This window comes from Manis javanica, chromosome 14 (assembly GCF_040802235.1).
Source record: "Manis javanica isolate MJ-LG chromosome 14, MJ_LKY, whole genome shotgun sequence".
Lineage (NCBI taxonomy): Eukaryota > Metazoa > Chordata > Mammalia > Pholidota > Manidae > Manis > Manis javanica.
Window position 1 is genome coordinate 85,632,046 of NC_133169.1, and position 19,005 is coordinate 85,651,050.

The window sequence follows — 19,005 nt, forward strand, 5'->3', positions numbered from 1 at the left end:
GTCTCTTTAGTGTGAAGACGTATTTGTTTCCTAACCTGCTGCAGCAGAAGTGGGTTTGATGATGGTGCACTGTATTAGGTGTAGCCATTCAATTGCTGATACTCAGCTGTTTTTGACCTACTGAAATGGCTGTTTCAGTGGTTCTTTCTCTAACTGCTAAATTATCTCCTCCATGCTTTTCAGACTGAGTAATGTATGCCACCCTATAGCTCCTCTATCTTGAGCTTTCGCTCATTTATTGTTGTTATTAGAGGACAGGAAAGGAGAAAACATAACCCTTACGGAGCAGCCTTAGGACTGGATAATGGAGTCATGGTAGTACCTGAAATAGTGAAGAGTTTCTGCCTGAGGCAGTTATTTCCAAAAGTTGGGCCCTCTCTTCACACCCAGTCTTGTCATGCACTATCTGTAAGAACCTGCTTTTATTTTTACTGCTTCTTTTTGCTATAGAATCTCTAGAGTAATTGTTATACTTGAAATTAAGCCATCTCCACATACTTATTAAAGATACCTTTATAATGAAGTGTGGAGCAAAGCATAAAACTGACCTCATTCTCCTTGGTTAACTGATGCATTGCTACTCACCACCTATGTTATTCCTACCAATGTGTACATGACTGTGAACATGAGGGTATCAAGTGAATTCAAAGGACCACTCTGTAAAACAGAAGCCTCGTACCCTCAGAAAATATCAACAGAAAGACAAAGGCAAATGAACTATTCTCACATGAAAGGGACTGTAGTAGCTGCCATGGGTCTTTGATTTTGACCCTAGATGAAATGTTATAGAATATTATTGATTCAATTAGGGAAATTTTAATATGGACCCTATATTAGGTAATAACGTGTGTTAAATTTTCTAATTTTAGTAGTTGTGGGGAGAAATTTGTTCTTATATAAGATGCATGCTGAAATATTTAGATTCAAATATTACATTAAGAAAACAAATATGTGTAAGTGTATATAAAATGTAAGAGCAAGGTTACAGTGCAGATTAGCAAAATGCTAATTAAAAATGGGAGGAAAAAGTTAATTCCATCTGGGTAAATAGCCAACATAAATTTTTTCAAGATCACATAGAATAAGTCAACAACAGAATTGGACCGTGTACCTAGGAGTGTAAAAAAGGGTTGCAAATTTGTTCTGCTCATTCCTATCTTCACTTTTGCTGGCCCAGAAAACCCTCATGCCACATTCTTAGTTACCTAAACATTTCTATCAATTTCTCCTTGGGGTCTTTTTCTAGTTAAAAATGTTTGTCTTTTATCAATTAAGTTGTAGTTTCTGGGTTTGGTGCAAGTTGCTCCTAGTACTTTTGAGAATGTAATTTACACATGAACTTAAAAAATAAGGGACCTTAATCTCTAAAATGGAAAAACTAAACCACCCAGTTTTGGACAGTGGGAGGGATTCATCAACAAAAGATTTGCTTGTCAGGCATTGTTGTAGGTGTTGGGAAATACCAGTGGCAAAGAAGTTTGTTGCCACACGGGAGCTTACATGGTAGGTTCTTAGTCCTTTTCAGCTGCTATAACAAAAGCAATACAGGCTGGGTAACAGAAGCTCTTATTTCTTGCAGTTCTGGAAGCTGGGTGATAGCAAAGTTAGGTGTGAGGGTCTTCTAAGTTAGGTGTCGTTGTATCCTCAAGGTGGAAGGGGACAACGGATCTCTGGAGCCTTTTATAAGGGCACTACTACCACTCATAAAGGCCCTACTTCCTAATACCACTTTATGGGACAGGATTTCAATACATGGATTTTGGGAGGACACACTGAGACCATTGTGGTGGGGCAAGGACAAATTAGGTGGTGGTAATTACGATAAACAGAGAAGGGTAAGGAAGATGGGAAATGATAGGGACTTACAGGGCCGCTACTTTATGACATTCCAAATCTTACCAAAAAATTGAGGGGTGAATCAGGTGGAAATCTGGGGAAGACTGTTCCAACAAGGGCAAAGACCCACAGGTAAAATAGTAGTTGGACAGTAGAGGAAGAGGTGGTGAGGGGCCGGATCATGTGAAGCCTGCAGGCCTAGGAAGAGCTTTAAGCAGGGGAGTGATGAGACTGCTGCGGGGGAAACACCAAAGTAACAAGGGTGTCTGTCATTTTACCTGGGGAAGACTATTTAGAATTAGTGACGTACACCAAGTAGAAACAATGGACGTGATGATTCTGGATGTACTGTGACCGTTGCTAAGATCTGATTCCAGGCTTGATTTGGGTAACCATAAGCACATTTACTAACTGGAACAACCACTTAGGAAGGGAAATCAGTTCCTTTTGGGACCTATGAAGCACTTGTCATAAAAGGGAGACTGACCATTTTGTTTTGCCTTTCAAGACTGTTTGCACTAATGTTTTACCAATATGTAACTGGAATACTACTATGTGCTTACTACACAGTAGGCAGCCCGAGGCAGTAGCTCTGGGCACCCGCCTAAGCAGTCTTTTCCTGAAAGAATCCATTTTATTCTGGAACACTTGGCTACTCTCCCTGATCCCTGGGGTTCAAGATCAAAGATGAATATAAGCCAGTACTTGTGTGGAGTACTTCGGAATTAACTTTAAGGGGCTTAATTATCACAGTGGCCAGGAGGCAGCAGAGGCATCTAGTGGGCAAGGGCCAGCCAGCTGGAGAGGCTAAGTATCTTCCAGCGCACCATAAACCCATCTTTCACAGAAAATCATTACACATCCCACAAGATTTCAAATGTTCATGTGGCTTAAGACTTGAACCTAGAATTTATTTTCACATTAAATTTTAACAAGTGTATACACAGGTATTAATGAACACTTTAGTTTTCTAGGAATAGAATTACTATGTAAATAATCTCTTTTCCATTTGACGTTGTATTTAAGTACATAAGAATTTCATTTATAGGTATCTTCACAAAATATTATAAAAGGAGACCCCATTATGTCTGATGGGGGTCTAGGCCCATGTTCTTGATTAACAGACTCCTTCAGGCGTAGCATCTGATTGTAATCCATCAAACATGAGGGAAGTCTATTGGGAGACTTCTGGAAAATAACTCAACATTTAATACTAGAAAGAGGTTTTAAAGATGTCACCATACATCACAGGGCATCTTGCTAAGGATGAAAGTAGGAATATGAAAAGTATCAGTTCCTGGTATTACTGAGCCACTGAAAAAAATTGTATCTTAAGATTTATTAGACATGTTTTGTAAGCCAATTCTGGTTGAAGTTTTGCTTCTTAGAGCTGAAACCAACCTTAATATAGTACCCCTGGTTCTCATGCTAGATAGAAATCTAGACTGTCTTAATATTCCAAGTAGAAGATGGGGTGTAAGAAAAAAAGCTCAGAACCAGGCTTTTTCTTGTCGATCAAGCTTATTTCATTATATTAGCCTTCCAAATCTTGAATTTACACTTTTAGCCAGTGTTAAAAAAATCCTCATTTTCACTTGAGTGATTCTAGATCAGGGAACTGAGAAGTATAATTCATGTTTTATTTCTAAAACTAAGTCCCAGAGCCTCATCCCTCACAAACAAGAGATCAAAATGCTTTTCATATTTATTTTTTAAAAAAATCCAGAGTGGATCAAAAAGAACAATCATTAAGGATACAGGTACGAGACACAGGCCAGAAAGCAGCTAGGAAAGTATGCCTTTGGGAGAAGTTAGGGAGCCTTATTACCTTCCTTTTAAAGTGGTACCTAACACAGCTAGCTTAGTTTTCCACTGATCTGGCTCCCTCTGCCCTACCTCCCCATGTGGCACAGCTGGCCTGACTTGCCAGGCCTCAGTAGAAGAATCCCACGTACACACCAGGCTGATACAGCAGTACTCAGCCAATTATGACGATCTCTTTGTCTGGTCTCATTCCAGGTTTATGGCTGACTACCTTCACTGTTGTGTGAGATGGTTTCACGCCTTGAAAATATGGCTACTTCAGCACAAAACAATGTCAAATCTTTCAAACGATCAATAAATCATCTTCTCCCCTTTTACATGCAGCTGAAAAATAAAGACAGGCTAGGGACAGAACACTGTGAACTTTGTACTGTTGGAATTATTACTCAGTAAATGATCATTAGCTAACAGTCACTATTTTATATACTAAGGTAATTATGTATAGAATACTGCAAAAACACAGTAAAAGTCTGAAGTTTGCTCATTTCTGCTCAGGAAATCCCTTTACTCCCAAGCATCATAGTATGTTGTCCTTTCAGCTCCAAAGTTTATTGCTATTACTGTTTCTCTTCCTTTTGATCTTCCTTTTGTTCCCCAGTGCCAGAACTTCCAGAGCCTTCTCGCTCAGATGCCATCTGTTAGGAAAACATTTGAGAGCTGACAGTTTGTTCTTGGATGAACTAAAACATGAAGGAGCTCTATCTTGCCTATTGCACCCCCCTTCCCCACTTGTATACTATGTGTTTCCTTATTCCTTCCCTTTGACTTCATCCTCCCTCCCAAAGTAGAGTCAAGGAGGCAGGAGGGATATTTCCAATTCTAATACTCCTAATTCTAAATATACAGAGAGGCAAAAATGACAGTAATCAAGAGCAGTTTTATCAAGATCAAAATACTCATTAAGCAAACACCCTCCAGCCCCTGTACCTTTTTGTAGGCCATTTCGAAGAGCTTCAGTGATGCTTGCTGAAGGGAAGAGGCTGCTTGCCTTATGTTCTCTCCTGTTTCACTATCTTTTCGAGCCAGGAGCTCCCTCATTTTGGAAATCTCTTCTTTTAGCTTGTTGCACTTCAAAACAAAAATCAAACCCTTTTTGTTTTCTTTTTTAAACTCAAGTACACCTAGCAGTGATAGAAACATTTTTCCAAAACTAAATTCCTATTGAGATCCACACAGAAAAAATGAACTTCAGTTTCATGGACATTGGTGACAATGCCTCCCAACTTCTTGAGCTGTTGTAATAGAGGGCTCACCTCATCAACAGGCAACTGGTCCTTGAATTCTTCCATCTTGGTTTCTGTGTCATGAATGATTCCTTCAGCCATATTAACTGCTTCAACTCGTTCCTAAGAGAAATGAGAAATTTCGTATGAAGATTTCCTAATTAACCAGTTGGTCCAATATTCTCACTGAGCAAGACAACTAACTGCTCCATACAGTTACAGAGAAAAAACAGTCAAGAAGGGGAAATCCCTGTGGTCTGAGGTAGTCTGGGACGTAGAGATTTTGGCTATAACATGAGAATTTTGATAGGGGAGACTGAAAATAAGGCATTCCAGACATACGAACAAAGAGGGAGGAGAAAGAATGAGGGCCAAGAGAGATCAATGACCCATGTCCGAACTCTTTTACCACCCAGATGAGAAGCAGCGAGTAATCACCTTCTTTCGCCGGTCTTCTTCAGCATACTTCTCTGCATTTTTAACCATATTTTCAATATCATCTTTGCTCAATCCACCAGATGACTGGATAACAACTATAGTGAAAAGAAGGCATCTCATTACTTCCCAGGTAAAATTATATGCCTCATCCTCTATTAAGAAAAAGAATAGTCCTGTTGAGAAGAGCCAGTCTTGATGTGAATTAGAAGAGGAATACCCTATTGTCTATACTAAGCAAAAAGAAAACAAGGGTGTGGAAATATACCAAGACTAATTACTCTGCCTGCTTACCAGAGTTTCAAAAATTCACAGGCTCAGTGCTTGCTCACTCTTAGGAATAAATATCACACCTGTTAATATAAATCTGGCAACTGAGGAGAAACGGGACAATAAGGACTCATCCTCGCCCTGATGCTGGAGGAGAAAAGACATGCACAACCTAGAAGGTCTAGCTTCCAAAAGAAAAGGCCTCCAAATTCTCTCATCTCACTTTTATAGTCTGATATATAAAGAGCACTTACTCTGCTGCTCACGTCCAGTACCCTTATCTTTGGCAGAAACATGTACAATCCCATTGGCATCAATGTCAAATGTAACTTCAATCTGAGGGACTCCACGAGGGGCTGGGGGAATTCCAATCTAAAATAAATAAATACTGAGTAAGCTCCTCTCTCCAAGAATTCCAGTGTTCTACCTCCAAACCTACATGGTCTTCTGGGAAATGAGTCACTTGGTTCCTGGGAGGAGTGACACCTTCACTCAATTAAATGTACAAGTTCATATTCACTACTACCTGAAATAAACGGGGTTCGTACCAGTCAAGCTTGACTAGAACAAGTAACCGTAATGGCTGAATGCACCTGGGAACACAATGAATGATAGCAGACCTATTATTGTTCAACTCACTAAGAACCAACAAGCGATGCTGACTCAAAGCCAGTAATATGTCTTTTAAGCTAACTATCAGGACTTTCTCTTGATTAGCACTGTTAATGAATACTTCCCTGGCTCTTACATTTGCAAACTTCTTGTTGAAGTTCCTAAGGCACAAGGAACAAGCAAGGCTTTGAGATAAAAACTGAAGTCATGGCATGGGTGTCCAGCCTGTGTTTGCCCTAAGTTATAAGATAACACAGATTTTATGCCTATGTGTTTAATATTTTAGTGTAATACTATTAGGGTTAGAGTAGTCTACAGTGAAATGAAAAGAGGAGCACAATATTCAGGATCCCTGATACCCACCAAGGTGAACTGTCCAAGAAGTTTGTTGTCTCCAGCCATCTCTCTCTCACCCTGACACACTTTTATCTCCACTTGAGTCTGACCATCAGCAGCTGTAGAAAACACCTAGGGAGAAGGAAATTTCCCGGGCTGGCAGTCTGATTAAGCTACTCCCCTTACACAAAGTGTTAAGCCAAATAAAGACATTCACATCCCAACATTGCAAGAGTCGTAATGTGCACTGTGTTCAGAACAAAGGCTTATGTCTTTGCAGGAAACAAGAGTAGGATTAGCACAGCAAAAGGGCATACAATAGACAGTGCTTCAGCTAAGCAAATGCACTGTACAAAGATGCAACATTAGCACAGAAGGCCTTGGGAGAAGGAGCTAAAAAATGAGATGTTGAAACATGCTCATCTGGGGAAATGGGTCAAATACAGGACATGTGTTTTTGTACTTGGTCATAGGAAATCACCATCTTCTTCAGAATGATGTGCTAGCAATACACCACAGAACATATATGGCAATAGCCAGTTTTTCCGGAAAACATCAAAACTGGTAGGGCCAGGAAATAATTCTTCATCTAAAACCAAGCTACTGTCCCAAAAGCCCTGCTTGGTATCTGAGGAACCCCACCATCCATCCGTAAGACAAGCATACTCCCCTAATCTCGGCCAGCCCATTCTTCTAACTGTCTTTGGTAACAGAAGAGTTCAGGGAATTCAGTCCCAGATGACAAGGCTCCTTTTGGCAAGTCATTTTTATCCTATGAAGGACAGACTATCAGTGCCTTCCCTACAATCACCACCATGAGATGACAGGTAGAGAGAACTTTTCCAGGAACAAAAAAGAAGAGCACGAAAGACAAGATTATTACCGCCCACATTCAAGTAGTATGGACTGCAAAACAAAAAGGAGGTTTTCTGGGAAAAGCTCACAGAAACGCCTGTAATTGCATCCCCCCAAAAAGAGCTAGTATATCTGCGACAATGCAGGGAAAGGTAGCTCTTACCTGGCTCTTCTTGGTTGGAATAGTAGTGTTTCTGTTAATAAGTTTGGTAAAGACACCTCCCAGAGTCTCAATACCCAGAGACAGGGGAGTGACATCCAGGAGCAGCACATCTGTGACATCACCAGCCAACACACCTCCCTGAATGGCAGCCCCGATGGCCACAGCCTCATCGGGATTGACAGCTTTACTTGGGGCACGGCCAAAGAGATCCTGCACGGTCTGCTGAACCTGCAGAGAAAAGAACCTGTCACTCACTACTCAGGGCAACTGCTCAAAAAGGGGAGTGGGCACATGTGTGTCCCAGCAAATCTCAGGACAGGCTGCTTCAGATCCAAGAACGTTTACTCAAATTACTATTTCATTGTTGAGTAGGTAACACTCAGCTACTTTACTCACAAGTATCTCATTCACAGCCTTTTTAAATTTGGGAAGAATTTGCCTAAGTCTCGTTATCTCGTTTCCCATACAACACATTAAATCACAAACATAGGGTGCAAGGCAAAGGGACTTAGAAACGGTACAGTGGAAGTCCTCTTCTACATACTAACTGAAAACCAACTTAAATGAAGCAATGATAATGCAATGATTCGATACCAGTGCTAAGTGGGGCATGTTCTTCCCTCCTGCCTATTTTGTTAGTGCTAGGAAAAAGTGCTATTTGACTAGCCTCTGGGATAATTTGTCAATATTAAGACACCCTCCTGGTCTAAAGCTTCTGTTTTTTCCTCCAGGTTTATTCTGTGCATATTTTCCTAAGCTCACATACTCCAAAGGAAAAATTAAGAAAACATCAAGATCCAGGATCATTTCAGACAAAATAAACAACCCAAGATAGTTCCATTCAAGCTATCAAGTAAAAACTGCATCTTCAACAGGTTCTGTGCTCAGTCATTAGTTTTCCACACACCTTTTCAGAATGATGTGTTGATGAATAAAATGCATCACTGCACCCATCTTTGTTGGAGATGCAGTTAGAAACCCCAAAAGCTATGCTGCAAAGACACATCTGAATCAAGGTTTTAAGGTACTGCTGACCTCAAATTTTCATTTCTGAAAATTCTGCAAGAGTGAAGTTCACAATCCTCCTTGCTACCACCCAAGAGACATAATCCTTTCCCTTATAATCTTCACTTTAAAAAAGAAATTGAAAGGAATACTTTAGTGAGGGCACAAATTCACTTCCCCCGTTCAGGTCACCAGAGCAGAAAGAACACATATTCATGTCCCCACACAACATAAACCCTTTGTCTCAAGAAAATATGTCGGGCTCTCCCTGTTTTCCATGCCAAGCATTCCATGTGTCCGTACCTTGGGCATCCTAGTCATGCCACCAACGAGAATCACCTCTCCTATGTCACTCTTGCTGACTTCCGCATCCTGCATGGCTTTTTGGCACGGGGCAATAGTCCTCCTGATTAGATCAGTGACAATCCCCTCAAACTGAGCACGGGTCAACTTCATATTCAAATGCTTGGGTCCAGAAGCATCCATTGTAAGATACGGCAAGTTGATGTCAGTCTGCAAAGAAGTGGGGAGACCAATAGTAGTGGTTTCTTTAGTATTTCAAAGTAAGACTTTAAGACAGGAAGACTTTGAAAGCCAAAGGGTCAGGTTAGACCTACTTTAAGTGAAAAGCCATGGAAGACAGTGACTAAGATTCGATCTATGATTTTCCCAGAGATAAACACTAGAATCTGTTGTAATGAACAGAGCAGCAGGAAAAAAAATCCCCTTACAGGACACAAATAGGAAATATCTTGCCATTAGCATTACATTAAGAACCACACTTGTTTTCTTTCATGAAGTTTAAGAAAATTCCATGCACAGAAAAAAAAAATGTTAAAGGAACGCTCTGAACCAAATTATCTGTCACTAAGCAAGGGCTTTCTAAGTTTCAGGGAGATGGGAAGAAAGCTACAACAGAAATACTGAAAAGAACTACAAGGACTGACTTTACTGCTATCACATCCATGGAGAGCAGCTAACATTGCTATAGTCACACTGTGTGATATCCAGTATTTAATAAACCCCAGATCCTAATAAGGCATGAATTAAGAATATTTAGACCAACAAAATTAATTACTAAACACCCTGAAACAGGTGTCCCAGGTGTGGATTCTCAGGGACAGAATTACCTTATGCCTTCCTGCTAACTTCACATCCAAGCAAGCCAGCAGGAAATAAAGACTGAGGGGAGCAAATCCTCAACCCCTTTCTTTAGGTAAAGAACTCTGGACATTTAAATGCTTATTACTAAACTTAACACACCTTCTGCAGGAAGTGATATTAGGTATTGCTTTAAAGAACAAAGTTGATATTCCCTTCTTTCTTAGCAAAATATTAATTGATAAATAGAATTACTGCCATCCACTGCAATCCAACAGAACTTCCTACGATACTGGAAACACTCCATTACCTGTGCTTTTCAATTCAGCGGTCCTTTAGCCACCTAAGCTAAGCTCTTGAAATATGGCTAGTCCAATGAAAAACAGAATTTTTAATTTTTACTTAATTTTAAAGACCTACAAGTGGCTACTGAACTAGTATAGTTCTATACGCTATAAGTTAATGACAATCTGGAAAACATCAGGCCTTTCTCAGTCCTCTGAACAATGCATTACAGTCTTATCCCTCCCCTCACTCAAATTCAAGCCTCTCACTACCACGTTCCAGTCCAAGTCCGCTCCTCTCTCACCATCAGCTCTGCCACAGCAGTAGCCTCTCAACCATTTCACGCATCCACTCAGGCTGGCCTATGACACAGGCCCCCTACCCACCAAAAACAAACCTCCAGTCCACTTCAGCTGGAGTGCTTCTCATAAACTCAAATCTGACCGTATTACTGAACCGAACTTAAAAGTTTTCAGTGGTTTATACTCTATTTCAGGATAAGCACCGAATCCCCAACCTGTGAAGCCTGCAGCCTCATGTTGCATGCTGCACCTGCCCGGCTGCACTTCAGCCACATTGGCCCTTTCTCAGGTCTTCGCCCAGAACCTCTTATTTGACTCTATCTTTTCCTGATCAAGTTATCTTTGTCCAACACCTCCAGGTTCCTCTATTATCATTCTAAATCTCTCTCTCCCTTTTTACATCAATAGCTTACTATTTTGACACATTCTCCTAAGCATGTTATGTGTATTAATACAACTTAGTAGTTGTATTATTACAACTTTCAGTTAACATTTTTATGGAAAGACACAAAAAAAGGAAAATAGCACTATCATTCTCATTTTATAGATAAAATCTTATCCAAGGTCACACAGCCAGTAAGGGATGAAACAGGACTTCAACCCAACAGTCTGCCTGCAGAGCCACTGTTAACCTCCACATTACATTACTTCTGGTTTGACATTTATTAATGTCTACCTTCTCAAACCACCCTGCCAACTTTATGTGGGTTTATACTTCTGGGAATTTATCCCACAAATCTGCAACCATGCACACACAAAAACATTAATGTAAGAGGCTGCTTGACACACCTTGTTATAAAAGCAAATTACTGGAAAACAATCTAAATGCCTATCAATAGGAGATAGCCACACTAAAACCAACCAACCTCCCTCCAAAACCACTCGTATCAAACTCCTGGGAGGGGTTATAAGCTATCCTCTGGCAGTGTCATGTATTTCAGCCCCCATTTTAATCTCATGCTGCAAGTCTGCCGCTCTGTTTGATAGCAGGGGCAAGGCAACATCATGACGACTGTACAATGTGACAAACAAACAAAAACCCAGGTTTGACTGAAGAATTAATTACCTATTCCTTTCCCAGTGTGGGTGATCAAACAAAGCAATCATAGGCTCTGCTTTCCTGCTATTATCCAATGAACAGGAAACAGATCTCCTACCTTCCATCTTTCAAGTCTCTGACCTGGCCCTAACATGCCTTCTACAATTCTGTCCTTCGCGGTTAAGGGAAAGAGAAGCTTCACCTCTCAGAACCAGAGCAACACAGATTTTAAACAGATGCTGAACAAATCTGATGCCCAGAGGGAAACTTACACAGATGTAAATACCCCCAGCCTGTAGCTGCGTTTCATATCTCACTTTCTAGATTGGTGATTCAAACAATTAAATAAGAGACTCACAAAATGGTGTCTGGAGTTAAGTGAAAACAGCAGTTTTGAGGGTCTCCTAGCATTCTCAGGCTAGGAATCCTAATTTTGCATCTGCTAGTCTGGATTTTAAAACTATCTGTAAGGCATATCCGTGTATCCAGTGCCATTCAGGCTTTGATATAATCATTATGTAGTTCCAGTGGATGTAACCTCTGATCTGGGTAGTTAACAAATTACAGCTTGTGTTTCCAAAGGAAAAAAAAAACAAAAAAAAAAACTGTTTCTTTACTCATGGAAAAGCTTTTCCCACCAGCGTGAAAACTGTAAAAAAGTTTACATAGACATCAAGCCAATCAGAACATGCTATTCAAATAAACTTAGACTAGAAAAAACCCATCAAGACTGCTGGGATTTTTGTCCCCACTTCACCTGCACAGATGAGGAGAGTTCACACTTGGCCTTCTCAGCAGCTTCCCGAACCCTCTGCAGGGCCATGTTGTCTTTGGTCAGATCAACCCCTGTCTACAAGGTAAAAATGCAATACCAGTCTTAGTGAGGTAACGAATACTATTTAAATTGCAACAATGAGTCAATAACACAAAATAAAGCAAAGCCTTTATCAACAAGCATGAATTACTTATTGCCCTTGAAGATCTATAGGGAAAAGAAAACCTATACTGAAAAAGCTATCTGTGCCTAGAGTCAAAGGGATCAAACGAACAGTCTCAGTTCTTTCCAACTCAAAAAAGGAGTTACCAAAATTCTTTTTCCCTGCCGTACAGAGTGCCAGCCATATACTTCTAATCTGCTTATTCCCAACCAACGGCACAAATACCAGAAGAGTTCAGCCCACCCAAGAAACTGAAACGTAATTATTTCAGTGCTCTATTCAATGCTCTATTAAGGGCAAAAAAACTGTAAACAAAGCAAACAGCCGTTTGAACAATCAATTCTCACTATTTCAATGTCTACGTATTAACCACACTGGTAACCAACCTCTCTTTTGAACTCCTTCACAATGTGTTGTAACAAGGCCTGGTCAAAGTCTTCACCACCTAAGAAAGTGTCTCCATTGGTGGACTTCACCTCAAATACTCCTTTCTGAATTTCCAGGACAGAAATATCAAAAGTTCCACCACCTAAATCATATACAGCAATGCTGTAAAGAAAAAGGCAACCTTAAGGAACAAAATGTATCACAAGGGTATGAATTTCAATAACCAAACGAGCATAAACTTGGCTATTATCTCCCAGTGTTAATAATTGTAAAATTTGACAACTGCCTAAATAACATGTGTGTAAACATGTGGGCTGTAACAGCTACATGGAAAAAACACATCTACTTGAAATAAATCCAATTCTTAGAAGCAAAATTGATAGTACTCAACTACTTTTATGGATACTTGCCAATATGCATAATACCAAGGGGAAAAAAATGACCATAGCCCTGTACTTAAAAAAAAAAAAAAAAAAAGTAAACTTATGAAAAACAGACCACATAGCACATTTTTAGTCTAAGTACAAGACTTGATCAACGAGAAATCAAGATGGTAATTCAGCGTAAGTCTCACGGCTCCATGAACGGAAGTCTCACACATCTAGGTGGAGTTTACTACACAAACTTACATCTTGTCTTCTGATTTGTCTAGGCCATAGGCCAGAGCAGCAGCTGTGGGTTCATTAATCACCCGAAGCACATTTAGTCCAGATATCTGGCCAGCATCCTTAGTGGCCTGAAGAAAGAAAAAAAGCATTTTCCACACCCTGTGTCCTAAGTCCCACTAACCTGCCAAGTAAGAATACCAATTGAACTCACCTGTCTCTGAGAGTCATTGAAATAAGCTGGGACTGTGATCACAGCATTTTTTGCTGTATGCCCCAAATAATTTTCTGGAAAAGAATTGAAGAATAACATTCATGAGATTCTATCAGAAAAATAGGTAACAGAATCACTAATGTTGCCTAATAACCCGTGTTATCTTCTTGGAGCCATAACAACACACCAATTTTTCAGCATGTGACCTAACATGTAGAGACCTTGTAGGAAAACAAAGACACTGACTGAAAACCCAAGATCTCACCTTTAACATTTTAGTGAGGAAGATTCACCAGTTCAGTGACCTACTTTTATAATTGTTAACAGCCACTCATCTCTTCAAATGGCAAGTTTTAAGTTTTACCTAACAGAGTCCAAAGATTAATGTGTAGTCTTTTGGCTTTAAGATAGAACACTATTCCCCCAATAGACCACCACCACAAGTCACCATTAGGAAAAGCTGGAAAATAAATTCAATCTGCAGGTAACGTATGAAGAATAACAAAGTTCTGCCATTCCTATGTTTTCTATATAAGAGCCATGACACTCATCCGAGGAGCGCTGGGGTATGGAAGCTAAGCAATCTCAGATGTATCACCCAGCTCTTCACAAACTTTCCCAGATGTGAACTGAACCTGCTCACCTGCAGTCTCTTTCATTTTCATCAACACAAACGCTCCAATCTGACTTGGAGAATAGAGTTTTCCATGAGCTTCAACCCAGGCATCACCATTAGAGGCACGGACAATTTTAAACGGAACATTTTTACTGAAAGACACAAAAATTGTATTTGAGAAAACATGCCAGTGCAACCTACCACAAGGTTATCCCACACTGGAATGTCCATCATGCATCCCAAGAGATCCCTGGCCAACAAATAACCACCTGTTATTTATTTAATGAAAACTTTGAGAAAACAATCATTAACACACAAAAACATTCTGATGAAACCTAAACATTCTTTACTTCCAACTGAACAAAAGATTATGCAGCTGCTTTGGAAAAATGATTACCAAATTAGCATATAACCAAGTAATTCCATTACTAGGTATCTATCTACACAAGAGAAATGAAAACGTTATGTCCACACAAAAACCTATGCACGTTCATGGCAGCAAGTCATAATATGCCAAAAAATGCAATGTCAATGCCCATTAACTAACAAAATTTAGTATATATTCACAAAATGGAATATATTTAGCCATAAAAAGGAATAAAAGTACTGATTCATGCTAATGACATGGACAAACAGGAAATATATCCAATTAGCACATGATGGAACCCATGCCATTATTTGCCTTATGAGTTTAACAGCAATTCATATGGTATAAGAGTAGCCAAATCTTTATATCATTATGTCAATACATAACAACGAGCTAATCTGTGAAAGCCAAAGTGAATTTTTCTGAAGGAGATACTCTTTTGGCAGGGACAGGGCTTGATGTTGGGAACAACACAAAATTACTAAGGTAAGGTGCTCCAGGGATCCTGCTGACAAGATTCTTCTGTGTGGCTTTTACAAATATCTACAGTTTTGCTATTACTCACATGTCCTTCTGTACTTCAGGGTCATCATATCGCCGGCCAATGAGACGCTTGGTGGCATAGAATGTGTTGTTCGGGTTGGTGACAGCCTGTCGTTTGGCTGGCATACCAACAAGTCGCTCACCATCTGCTGTGAAGGCCACAACGGAAGGGGTAGTTCTGGCACCTTCAGCGTTTTCCAGCACCTAAAATTTCCAAAGACAGAAAATGAGGTTCCAGTAACCACCAGTGTCTTTGTAACTATCATTTAAGACACCATACAGATATATATCTGTATCACAAAATAATCACAAAATAAATGCTCAAGAACAGTACGAATTAATGGGCATGCTTTTCTGTTCAGTAAATGCTGATATAGTTAAGCCCTCACTATTGTAGACATTTAAATTATCTTTAGTTTTTAACTTTGAAACCACAGAAAAAAATGGGATAAATACAAATCAAATCCTTCATACTCAATACTGGGACAAGGTAATCTTTCCTTTCATATGAAGAATTACATGTACTTCTGAATTCTTTTGTGTTGGGTACAAGTTTGAGACTTACTAATAAAAATTGTTAAGTAATTCAAGAATCCCAGCTGCTCTAAATCTTAAGAACTCAGTGGGAATAAAGGTTTCATAAAGGAGGCTTCAGGAAGAACAGCCTGTACTATAGCAGGAAGCTCCTAAGAACAAGTTTTATTTAAGATGCAGCCCACATGTGGAGCTATACTTACTTCTAGGAGGCTACTTCACATCCTACCTTTGTGCAACTGTCTTACAAAAATGACTACTTATTTCAGAAGTAATCAACTGTGCAAGTCATCCTAACGGTTCCTAATGGTTAATTAAGTTCAATCCATTCCATTATCAGCACCATGCAATAAAGTACAAAGGTTCACCTCACAAGATTCTTAAGAATTTGAAGGCAGCTTACAAAATGTCTTATATCTAAGCCAAAGAACGTGGAATTCTGGATTGGGCGCTACCTACCACTAATGATCCAGGGCTTCCAATCATGCTTACCTTTGCTTGTTTACCTTCCATAACTGCCACACAGGAGTTGGTGGTACCCAAATCAATACCAACAACTGCTCCCTTGATTGCTTCTGATCTGTAAGACATTTAAAACAATGCATTGGGCATTGTTATCTTAATAGTAGTCTGCATAACATTTGCAGGAATGCATAAAAAAAATATTTTCTATCATGGGAATAGCAGTATGTTACATGATTTATAAATTTATATATGTCACACTTTTTTCTGAGAATAATCATAGATTTATAGAGACCACTGCTCTGGGGTTTAATACTATCTTTGAAAGGAAATAAAGTTAACTTACGCATAGTCTCGCCGTGAAACAATTCTAAAAGCCTCATGACTAAAGCCATTCCAGCCATCCTAAAATAAAAAAAGAAAAATTGCACCTGCCATCAATTCATATATTAAAACGTGGGCTTGTTCCGATTATTCTTCAGAAGAACACATGCAAGTTTGAGGCTTTCATTCTGTTAAACGGAGTGGTCATCATACATACAGTATAATATATACTGAAACGGTCGGTAAGTACTATGCATCAATGGGCATACTGGTACTGAAACAGCGAAGTATGAATTTTCCAAACATGTCAAATAAAACGAAGTAGACATAAAATTACCTTGAATTGTATTTCTCAGCCATGGCTCTATTTAATTCTGAACCAAATATCTACGGGGGAAGGGGGTCTGTTCTGTCCATTGTAGAATATGTAGTAGCATCCTAGGCTTCTACCACTAGAAGCCAGTTTCAAGATTCCCCAAATTATCTGCCGACATTGCCAAACGTGGGGCAGTGGGGACGCGGGCAAAACTGCCCCTGTTTTAGAATCACCGTATTATAAGATACTATTCAAGATACCTCCCAATTTCATTGTCAGAAGCCGTGCACACCTACGCCTCACAATATGTGTGTATTGGAGGTACAAATTTTAAGTTATCCAGAGCCATTTTCCCTGACTTTGCCCCAAAGATGCTTTAGGCTATATAATTACTGATCTTGTGGTGGAGTCAAAGTTCAGAAAAAATTTCAGGAGTGGGCTCCAACCAGGATCAAAGACCTAACCTCAAGCCACTTCCAACCCTCCCTTTAACCCCACGTTGGGCGCACACACAATCTGTTCTCCAAAGATGCCTGTTTTAGGTCTCACACGATAATGGTTGCAATTACTCCAGTATTTTTCCCTGATCTGCTTATTTTTTGTAAAATAAGAGAGGAGGACAATCTTACACCAAACATTCTGGGGGACTAACTAGACAAATGTTCCTAAGCAAGAGAAGGGAGCTTATTTATTTACTAAGATGCTTTTCTTCCTTAGTTTCATCACATCGGGATCTCAGCACCCTGTAGAGAGAGGAAGGACGCTGGTCCTTCCACTCGTAGGTGAAAATTAACAACTAGAATAGCGGTACCCTCCCAACTAGAATTGCACCCCTCGCCCCCAAGGCCAAACCTGTCCAATCAGCCACAAAACGCACTAGGAGGACTACTATCCTCTACCTCGTGAAATAAGGTTCTTAAGCTCGCGAGGTGTGACTCAGCAGGGCCCCAGACACGGAGGAAAAACCCTGAATTAGGCGTTGAAACGGCAGAGGTCATTTCTGGAAGCCTGTTACCTTCCTTCCCTACCGATCTCTAACTAAGGATTCTGACCCCGAAGGACTCTGAGCCCGAAGGGCGCAGCCTGGAGCACTGAGGCCCAAGGCCGTGAGCCCCTCGGGGAAGGCCCGGCAGTTCCTTACCTGGGGGCGAGCGGTCGTGGGGCCCCGGGAGGCTGCGGAACCGACAAGACGGGTTACGACGGCTCGGCTGGCGCTTATCATGGCGGTTAGATGGTGGAAGTAAAAGGCAGCAAACAAGCGTTTCTACAAGCGGGAGATGCGCAGCGGATTGATGGTAGCCCTTCTGGAAACCTCCAACCACGTGGGGTGGGGGGCGGGGCTGGTCGCGGCAGCCTGGAGGCCCGCTCATCCGCTGAAGCACTGCCCGCGCTGCCTGATCCAAGACTACTTAATTTCCGCTCCCGGAGTCAGGGCATACGGCTATTACATTCCAAAGCATGGTGCTTGGAAAAAGCGTGTCCTTCCTTTCTGGCTGCAGCACGTCTGGGCTCAGTGAGAGGCTTTGGGGCTATGAGGGGTATAAAGGCAGTGCCTTGGACAGACCCGGTCCTCGGAGACAGGAAAGACTCAAGGTCGCAGGGGATATATTGCGAACCGATTGCAGGCTCCTTGCGTCAGTTGCGTGAGGGGAGGGACCTGTTGCGCCCGCGCAGTTGTCCTCTCTCTCAAGCGCCTGGAGCGCATGTGCGCAGGGTGTGGCGAAAACGGGGCTGGAGTCTAACTACAGTACTCATTGGATGCCCCGACTCACGTGAGTTTGGCCCGCGTGTCTCACTAGGCGAGCCCAGGCGCGTACATACTCTGCTCCGGTTGTCGCTTTCACGGTTCCCGCTTCTTGGTGTGGGGAGACGCCATTTTATTCTGTGCTTTTGTTTAGTGTACACCTCGGACTCAGAACCTTTGTTGCTCCACTTTGTCCTTTGTTCGTTTTTGGGTACCTGTTGCTATTGCAGTAAATTAAATGCAGCTGGGTAAATTGATGCCGTTTTACCACAGGGATCTCTAGTTTCGAACTAGTAAAGCAGTCTTTCGTTCACACCGCTTTGGGTTGCGTGAATTATCATGCAAAAAATAATGTCCGATAAAGAAAATGTGGTACATATACACAATGGAGTATTATTCAGCCATAAGAAGAAAACATCCATTTGCAACAACATGGATGGAGATAGAGGGATAAGCCAGGCGGAAAAAGACAAGTACCAAATGATTTCACTCATGTGGAGTGTAAGAACAAAGAAAAAAACTGAAGGAACAAAACAGCAGCAGACTCACAGAACCCAAGAATGGACTAACAGTTACCAAAGGGAAAGGGACTGGGGAGGGTGGGTGGGAAGGGAGGGAGAAGGGGAATAAAAAGGGGCATTACTATTAGCAGACACAATGTAGGGTGTG

At 40.9% G+C, this 19,005-nt stretch overlaps 2 protein-coding genes and 1 non-coding gene across 3 annotated transcripts in view; 1 reads left to right on the forward strand and 2 right to left on the reverse strand.

The window, feature by feature from the left end:
- Window positions 1-2,707: 2,707 nt before the first annotated feature.
- Window positions 2,708-17,904, reverse strand: HSPA9 (heat shock protein family A (Hsp70) member 9). Its single transcript, XM_017662076.3, has 17 exons — window positions 17,734-17,904; window positions 16,299-16,357; window positions 15,983-16,070; window positions 14,979-15,160; window positions 14,074-14,198; window positions 13,431-13,504; window positions 13,241-13,347; window positions 12,611-12,773; window positions 12,044-12,136; window positions 8,863-9,072; window positions 7,555-7,782; window positions 6,564-6,668; window positions 5,843-5,960; window positions 5,322-5,416; window positions 4,914-5,006; window positions 4,588-4,728; window positions 2,708-4,295 (listed from the first exon to the last, which is right to left on the reverse strand). The coding sequence occupies exons 1-17, from the start codon at window positions 17,812-17,814 to the stop codon at window positions 4,218-4,220; spliced, it is 2,040 nt and encodes a 679-aa protein (XP_017517565.2). The 5' UTR covers window positions 17,815-17,904; the 3' UTR covers window positions 2,708-4,217.
- On the reverse strand, window positions 8,434-8,504 carry LOC118972084 (small nucleolar RNA SNORD63). The gene has a single exon (XR_005060893.1). It is a non-coding gene; the product is annotated as a small nucleolar RNA SNORD63 (small nucleolar RNA).
- LOC118972005 (uncharacterized) overlaps window positions 17,824-19,005 on the forward strand; it is an 83,528-nt gene continuing 82,346 nt past the window's right edge. Inside the window, exon 1 of the mRNA XM_073221750.1 lies at window positions 17,824-18,364. Within this exon, the coding sequence (XP_073077851.1) occupies window positions 17,824-18,364 (541 nt within the window). The remainder of the gene's footprint in view (window positions 18,365-19,005) is intronic.

Coding starts and splice junctions, on each gene's coding strand:
- HSPA9 (XM_017662076.3), bottom strand. CDS start 17,814: ATGATAAGCGCCAGCCGAGCCGTCGTAACCCGTCTTGTCGGTTCCGCA. Junction 13,505..14,073: donor GAAAATGAAAGAGACTGCAG/GTGAGCAGGTTC, acceptor ATTCTTTTCCAG/AAAATTATTTGGGGCATACA. Junction 5,961..6,563: donor TTCTTGGACAGTTCACCTTG/GTGGGTATCAGG, acceptor TATTTATTTTAG/ATTGGAATTCCCCCAGCCCC.